Raw genomic sequence first — 9362 nt, forward strand, 5'->3', positions numbered from 1 at the left:
TTCGTAACGATTGGTTAAGTTTTGGAGGAGGAAACAGTCGAGAGCGGAACCTCGATTTTTGCGGGTTTTACACGGGATTTCGCGCCTGAGCTGCAGTTGTCCCTATCGCACCAAATTTAGGGGCGGGGCTAAGTTTTTAAATACGTACACTAAAATAAAGTGATGGGTAATACTCGACATCTAATGTCGATAATCTAGTGAGAATTCTGCTAAAAAGTTCTAATTACGTACACTCTTGGAACATAATCTGGTGTCTGGTAAGTATAATAGGTACCAAATTGTCCTAGTTAAATTTTCCTACACTGTCATTTCTGTCAAACATGTGCAAAAAATAATGAATAAGATTCACATAAACTTTTGGTAGGTAGATACTGTCAACCGATTATGTAGAATCCTAGGCCACTCTAGAACCCTGTCGTATTGACAACGTGCTTTATTTGCTATAGAAGTCAGTTTTACTTTTACTGTGAAGTCTGTGAAAGAGGTCTACAGTGGCCTATGACATAGGATTCAGATTGGTTGACTGTACGTACCTACTCCTATAATATGGCTTCTCTTTGACATCGAAAAGGTGTTAGCTTTTTACATACCGAATAACTTTATTTCGCTAACATGACCCCCGTCAGCGCGACGGCGATAAAGACTTAAAAATCTCAAATTTGAATTCGTGCTTCGGTATCGTATCCTCTTTTATGGGCACGCTTTTGACATGATTCCTACACTTTATAGAATATATATGACATTAGGACATTTTTATTATGCTATTATTTTGAATAAAATTTCATTCATTTATTACATAACAGGTAAATTAAAACTATGCTTTACTACATTCAATTGTTTTATAGCCCATGATTTTGCATTATCAGCAGAAGAACCTCGAGACATCTAGGATTGCAAATAGACAAACGCTTTTTTTTAATTGTAAAAAAAACCTGCAAAAAAATCCTCGCATCATTGTATTTTTTTCTAAATATGTTTTTTAGATAAACAAATATTACTACAGTAAAATTGCTGTGTTCTAGACGTAGGTTTCTAAAGAAAACTCCAGATTTATAGAACACTGATGTGCTACGTTTAATGCTCGGACACAGACTGACATGGGTTACAACTACCCTCTATATGAAAACATAACAATTCCTCCACCAATAGTAAAGAAAGCTTAAAATTAAAATTAAAATATGACCTATCTAAGCATACTAATACATTAGAAAGGTTACACACTAACAAACATAGGCAGCAGTAGGTATTTATCTGTACACTGGGTTAGGATTGCGAGTGGCACGGATATTACGACGATCTGCATGCGTCATAGGGTCTAAGGTAGTCTCGGTACCCTCCGCCTCACCGTCTAGAAAAACATCATTCTGGGCCACCGATGTGGCAGCAGGCGGGACTATGGAGTCGGGGGGTACACCTTCCCGTGGTATCAGCGACTGGCAAGGCTCATCTAAATTATTTCCACTTTCAACTAAACTTGAGTCAGAGGTCTGGCCTTCAATCGCTGGAGGTGCCACTGCATCATGACTTGGAGATAATGACTCGTTGATTGTTATTTCCAGGTCAGATGAAATATCTTGGGTATCACTAGTAGTACCTACGCTATTATTACCTTTATACAACAGTAACTGATCTACATGTTTCTTAACTAATATATTTAAATCTATTATACGAACTAAGTACATTTTATTACCTATAAGTTTTTGTATACAACCTTTTTTCCATACGTGCTTATTTCCGTTACTAAATATATGTTTAACTAACACCTGATCTCCTTCCACAAAACACACCTTGCGCCGCCCTCCATAGTTCTTAGTTTGTGAGATCTGTTTAAAACAAACATTTTGGTTAGCTTCGGATGATAACGACATGTTAGGTGATTGTGAGTGTGATGAGTCATAGTTGTTGTCTAGCGACGCGTTATCGCGATGCAACAGATCGAGACGACAGCGGAGCGAGCGCCCAAGCATCAGCTGTGCGGGCGAAAAACCGGTTGTGCAATGAACGGAGTTTCTTATATTAAATAACAGCTGATGTATTCGCCTGGAGACAGGCTCCGTGTTGCTATTCGCCATTATTATTTTTATACCTCTTTTCAAAAAACCAATACTATTTTCTACTTGGCCGTTCGACTGCGGATGGTAGGGGGGGCTAGTCAAATGTTTTATGCCATTTGCTACGCAGTAAACTTCCATTTCTTTCGAACAAAAATTCGCTGCGTTATCGGATACTAAAACCTGCATTAATCCAAATCTACTATTTACTTCTACCAACCTATCAATGATCGCTTTTGTTTCCGTTGATTTCATTAGAAAACATTCGACCCATTTAGAGTGTGCATCAATGATTGCCAAAAATTGCGTTCCTTCAACTGAAAACATGTCCATATGCACACGACTCCAAGGTCGTTTAGGGTAAGGCCACACGGCAAGCGGTGCGCGCGGCGGGGTCTTACGCATTGCGTTACAAATACTACAAGAACCTATCTTTTGTTCTATGTGTTTGTCAATATCGGGCCACCACATTCGTGATCGGGCTTCGGTCTTCGTTTTGACGACGCCGAAATGTGAACTATGTAACTCGTCTAACATTTTTTCGCGAAGCTCCCGTGGAATTATTAATTTGTGACCCCTTAGAATGCACCCATTTTCGACATGAAGCTCAAACCTACATTTAAAGTACGGTTTCAAAGTTTCATTTTTTATTTTGCGCGGCCACCCATTTATGACGTACCGTTTAACCTCCTTGAGATTACTATCAGCTGTGGTCGCCTCTCTTACCTCTGATAACGTAATCGGCCTGAGCATGTTATCCGTAAAGTAATTAACGTATAAGCACGTATCTACGAGCTCACTATCACATTGTTCAACCCTTGATGAATAACTGGATATCGAGCGCGAAAGAAAATCCGCGATGTTTTGTTCGCTTTTTATATACTCAATATTAAAATTGTAACTTGATAAAAACAATGCGTATCGCTGTAAACGATTTGCAGCCATTTCCGGTATGCCCTTTTTATCGCCAAAAATAGTAATAAGTGGTTTATGATCCGTTCGTAAGACAAATGGCACGTCACGGCCATACAAGTAGTGATGGAATTTTTTTACCGCAAACACTAAGCTCGCAGCCTCCTTTTGTATTTGAGCGTAATTACACTCTGCTTTTGAAAGTGACCGTGAAGCGTAAGCCACTACGCGCTCCTCGCCAGAGGGCTGCGTCTGTGATAAGACCGCCCCGAGGCCGGCGGGCCCTGCGTCAGCTGTCACTATCGTCACTAACTCGGGGTTGTAGTGCGCGAGAACCCTTTCGGAACCCATCTCCTCCTTAATACTTTTAAACGCTTTTCCTTGTTCTTCCCCCACTCCCACTTTACGTCATTTTTTAAAAGTGAATACAAAGGCTTTAAAACGCTGGAAGTGTTAGGCACAAAACATCTGTAATAATTGACTAAGCCCAGGAAAGACTTAAGTTCTGTAACATTCTTTGGAGGCGTACACTTTAAAATGGCTTCAACTTTCTTTGGTGACTTATGCAATCCGTGTTTATCAATGATGAAACCGAGATATTCGACTGATTTTTTAAATAGATCACACTTCTCGCGTTTTAATCGTAACCCGGCATCCTCTAACCTACTTAAAACCTGTTCTAGCCTTTTTATATGAATATCGCGGTTTTCTCCGGTCACCAATATATCGTCAATAAATATACAAACGCCGTCTATGTCACCTAGTACGCTTTCAAGCGTCTGTTGAAAAATATAAGGCGCGTTCGTGAGTCCAAACACTAAACGGTTATAGCGAAATAAACCCTTATGCGTATTTATGCAAGTTAAGTTACGCGACTCGTCCAATTCCAGCTGATTGTACGCCCTAGACAGGTCGAGTTTTGAGAACTCTTCCCCTCCATATAGCTTAGCAAACAAATCCTCAATACGTGGAACCGGATAGTTATCAACATATAACGCCTTATTTAACGTAACCGAATAGTCCCCACAGATCCTAATATTTCCGTCGGCGCGCAACACGGGCACTATCGGCGTAGCGACATCGGCGTGGTCTACTTTCTCAAGGATCCCCAAATCTACTAAACGCTGAATCTCAGCTTCTATTTTACCTTTTAATGGCAATGGCACAGGGCGAGGCTTGAAAAACTTCAATGGCATGTCCGGTTTAACCTTAAGAGTGACTTTATATTTATTAAAACACCCCAGTTCGTCTGTGAATAACTTAGAATATTTAGTCATGATTTTAGAGCCTAAGTCATCTCCTACTATATTGTTAACGTTTTGTCTACAAATTTGTAAACGAAATGCTCTAAAAAAATCGCGCCCCAATAAAGTAGGTCGATCCTCGCTCTCCACACAAACATAGAACATAACCTGGTTAGTTTCCCCATCGTAGGTGACGGGTAAGCTAACGGTACCCTTAAGTGCCAGCTTACTTTTATTATAGCACCTTAATACGAGCTTCGGCGACTTTAACTCATATTCTGAGAAATACCTATCGTAGATGTCGTGGGGCATTAGTGACACTGCGCTCCCACAGTCAATCTCGCAATTAATAGGCTCGCTCGCTATCGTAACGATCTGTACCATCGGTTCACCATAAACTGTAACAATACTGTAAACACTCTCACCTTGAATGATATCGTCATCCTCCTCTGCTACAAAATAATTCCTTCGCACTTTGGTTTTACACATTCGCTTTAAATGTCCTTTTTGTTTACACTTTTGACATGTATAGTTAATAAAACGACACTGATCCTTTGTATGATTTTTATAGCCGCAAACTTCACAACTTTCCAAGTTACTACGAGGGTTACGTTGCGCGCGCGACGTGTTGACGGCAAACACTGGAGTTTCGGGTACCGCGGGTTGTGTTTTTTGCAACGCTATTCGCGCGCACCGCACACTTTGCGCTAATTCTAATGCCTTGTTAAATGTTAAAGTGTCAACGCTCTCGGCAAATAACTTTTCTTTTTCTTTTACATTTTCCAACCCTAAGACAAACCTGTCGCGTAATACACTGTCCAACTCCGTTTTAAAACCACAGTACTGGGCCAGGCTACGCACTCGTGCGGCCCAATCTGGCAACTCTTCACCCGGTCGCTGTTCAGCCTTATAAAAAGTGTAGCGTTCAGCAAATGTACTCTTCTTTGGCGTAAAATGCGTATCCAGATGTTGTAACAAAACCTTGTATTCTACGCTGTCAACTTCCTTTGGCGCCACTAAGTCTCGAAGAATGCGGTAGGTATCTTCCGATAAGGCCGACAATAACACGGCACGGCGTTTCACTTCTGACTTGTCTGTTGTTTCCGTAATATCATTAACAGTGCAGAATTGAAACAATCTGCTCCTGAAGATACTCCATTCGTGAATCCGATGGTCAAAATTGAGACTGCCGCCGAACATTACATTTGCACTTGATGTAGTCATTTTTTCCAACCAATTAATTGAAAAAAACGTTCTCTGCACACGTAGATATCGATCTCGTCGCCAATTGCTGTGTTCTAGACGTAGGTTTCTAAAGAAAACTCCAGATTTATAGAACACTGATGTGCTACGTTTAATGCTCGGACACAGACTGACATGGGTTACAACTACCCTCTATATGAAAACATAACAAAAATATTTTCGGGATTTATAACTTCTCAATAATAATGACGTACATTTTAATTCGATAAACATTACGAATACAAACATTTTTTGGGAGATCCCCGATGCGGCGTGAAAAGGCGGTGATGTTGCCAATAAAGCCTCCGCCACACATAAAGCGTTTTGATAGCGTAGCGTCAGCGGAGCGCAATGATAGCGGTGCGCCGGACGAACGTTGGCGTTCCGCTCGCAATCCGCGCGCGTCCTCTGGGCGCAACGCCAGCGTTCGTCCGGCGCACCGCTATCATTGCGCTCCGCTAACGCTCCGCCTACGCTCTCAAAACGCGCATGTGTGGCCGAGCTTCAATAGTAAACGGTGATAACTACCAACTACAGATTCCGTTAATGTTAGTTTTGTCAAAGCAGAAATTAAATTAGTTAAATTAAATTCGTTTAATATTTAGTTAACATAAAGTCTAACAAACCGTATAAAAGTACTAGTATATATACTGCCTTGCAAATTCTGAGATTTCGTACTTTAGAAAAGAAAACATATCCCAGAAAAACAACCCTAGAGACATCCCATGACTTTGTTAAACAAATATATACTTATTCCTAAATAAATAAATAAATAAATATTGGGGGACACCTTACACAGATCAACTTAGCCCCAAACTAAGCAAAGCTTGTACTATGGGGTGCTAAGCGACGATATACATACTTAAATAGATAAATACATACTTATATACATAGAAAACATCCATGACTCAGGAACAAATATCTGTGCTCATCACACAAATAAATGCCCTTACCGGGATTCGAACCCAGGACCGCGGCTCAGCAGGCAGGGTCACTACCGACTGAGCCAGACCGGTCGTCAAGAATCGTCAATAGAATCTTTATAGAAATTAATGAAATATCCAAATAATGAGATAGACGATAAAATATCAGGCCGTCCCTATCGCACTATTAGTAAGTGCGATAGGGACGGCCAGATGTTTTATCATTTATCGCGCGACCATAATTGCCTGCCTGGAGAGAAAAATATCCTAACGAAATTGAACGAGAGGAAATTTAATCGCTTAATAGCATAGAGGAATAAGTACCTAAGGGGAAGAGTTGTAACTCCATGCATACATCAGTAAATGCGAGTTATTTGTATAGGAATAGTTATAGACATCTAGCGACAATCATGCGTCAATTACGCGTCAAATAGCGTGAATTATCAGTACCACTACTCGATACTAGGTGTCAACAGTGTCTCGTCTGCCAAAAAATAAATATTAGAACAGTTTACAGCTTATATTACAAGCAGAAGGGATTGAAAACAGAATACTGATTAATACAATTGTAATATTAGCTAAAAATTGGTGAGCATAAGACTCTTCGTTCGTCGCGACATCTATTGACAAGTAGCAGTACTGATAATTTACGCTAATTGACGCGTGATTGTCGCTAGATGCCACTATAACTATGCCTATACAAATAACTCGCATTTACTGATGTAGGGAGTTACAACTTCCCTTACTTATACCTCTGAGGTCAGTGCGGCCAAGACCGGCATACTTTATTTGAAATAAAGTTTGAGTGGATTAAACTAGACTATTAAGGTAGTCTGGAGTGATCCGCATGGTCCTATGGGCTAGCAAATTTTATATTCTACACAGCTTTTATAATAATTTGGTGAATTAAAGTAAACTTATGTGATAAAAATCACTTTTTAAGGCTCGGCGGGTTGACCGGCCCCACGCGCTGAGTAAGGCAAGACCGTCTAGTGCTCGTTGTCGTGTAAATTCATATGAAAATAAGTATCAAAATTATATTCATTGTTATATTCTGTAATAACAGGGAGTAATGTGATAGATATTAAAACAAGTAACGTTGATATTTTCAACATATCAGCATTTTTCTATTTATAAGGCAAGACCGTCATATGTCCCGTAAATGAGGTTGATAACCTTCTTTTTTCAGGTCCAGACAAAAGCAAAGCCGAAACTTATAATTAAAATTAACCTACAACACCCGGTTAAACTCGACTTATTAAGGCACAATTTCGAAGTTACATATTTCAGAACATAAAACAATAAATAGAACGCGTTTTTAGAGCATTAATTGTACTAGACAGGAAGAACGATTATTAAATTACTACGTTACATACATAATGCACAATTTGCACAAATATTCCAACTGCTTTTATTTTATTTAAATTTTTTGCGTTACCATGTTGAACTCGATGGTCGAGTTCGAAACACGAATCTAGTTGTTTGTTAGCCCTAGGGATATCTATTGAAGACCAATGGATTAAGTATGAAAAACTGGTATACCTTCGGAGGTGTAAGAAGCGATAGATATATAAATAAAAAAGTTATATTCAGTAGACGGTCTTTCTGGGTAGGCGGTCTTCTCCACACTGACCTTATGCTTAATAGGTATATAAGTGTGTAATTCTAAGAGTTTCATTCGACATTTCGGCAACGAGAAGGTTTTAAACGGTAGCTCGTCAGCTCGTGAGCTTTGCCCTTAAATCCCTAAATAACGAGGAGCTTAGGAGATGCTTTGAAGACATGTCAGTAACGATGGAACTTTTATGGTAGGTATTAAGTATTCAAAACAAAAAAAAAGGCACGTATTTAACCGGGCGACTAAATAACCATAGAAATGGGTATCAAATATAATAGTTTGGCGGCTAAAATGGGGCCTCAAATTATTTAAATATGAGGTAGCATTTTAATGTCATTACGGCTACGGTTTATTCAGACGCGAGTACCAACTATTTATTTGGCAACTGAATTATTATATTGGAAACAATTTAAGAGAGACAGTTTAATAGGAAAACGGCTATCTATTAATATAAAATATACAGTTCTTTTAAAATATTTATATAGCAAATTAACATAAAAAGTACATTTAAAATTTATACATCGGCACTCATCACCTGAGCTGTCATTTTAATAAAAAAAAGGATTCTTATAAAATATAATGAATGGTCGACAAAATATTGTACTTATGGGTAAGAAATTAGGTGTTTGGGAGTGCTGGCAACTTCGTCTCTATACAATGAATTTAACTTTTCATGACGTTTACTCTATCGAATCTAAGGCCGGTCTTACGCAGTCTTAACGGCACTCTGAAAGATTCATTTTTTTGGCAGGAAAACCTTACTCAGAATATGCCTTGGCATAAATCGTTCCGCAGATTTTATAATATCCAATCTTATCCTGGCATAATGTTAATGAGCAAAATAATCTTCTAAATTAAGAGTACTTCCGTAGATTTTTGTTTGCATAATATTTAGGCAGTAAAAAGTTGTCCATCTTCTTCCTATTTCTGTTTTGATAGCGAGTCTTGTGTGTTGGGGATGCAAGATACCTAACACTCCTCCTCGCTTCGCTCGTCATCGTACCTAACGGTGCCTCTGGGACTGTATTTCATTTCCTTTTTGCTATCGTTGTTTTGTTCATACAAAGTACCTAAGAATTATGCCCTAGCAAATTTGGTAGGACTTATATTCTACTAAACAAAATAACCTAACACTAACCCACTTTTCTGCTAGCAGAAAATAATTCTGCTCCTATACCTCTAATATTATACTATACGATTATCACGGTAATTTTTTTTAAATGCCATGTCGGTGGTAAACAAGCATACGATCGGCCTGATGGAAAGTGGTCACCGTAACCTATGGACGCCTGCTACTCAAGGGGTATCATATGCGCGTTACCGACCCATTAGAAGCTTATACACTCCTTTTTGCTGTGTATTTATTATAAAA

General features: G+C 39.1%; 1 protein-coding gene across 1 annotated transcript; it reads right to left on the minus strand.

The window, feature by feature from the left end:
- Positions 1-1019: 1019 nt before the first annotated feature.
- On the minus strand, positions 1020-4924 carry LOC125229587. The gene is made up of 2 exons (XM_048134462.1): positions 4633-4924; positions 1020-1823 (listed from the first exon to the last, which is right to left on the minus strand). The coding sequence occupies exons 1-2, from the start codon at positions 4648-4650 to the stop codon at positions 1248-1250; spliced, it is 594 nt and encodes a 197-aa protein (XP_047990419.1). The 5' UTR covers positions 4651-4924; the 3' UTR covers positions 1020-1247.
- Positions 4925-9362: the final 4438 nt, after the last annotated feature.

The sequence above is a fragment of the Leguminivora glycinivorella genome, chromosome 9 (genome assembly GCF_023078275.1).
Source record: "Leguminivora glycinivorella isolate SPB_JAAS2020 chromosome 9, LegGlyc_1.1, whole genome shotgun sequence".
Classification (NCBI taxonomy): domain Eukaryota; kingdom Metazoa; phylum Arthropoda; class Insecta; order Lepidoptera; family Tortricidae; genus Leguminivora; species Leguminivora glycinivorella.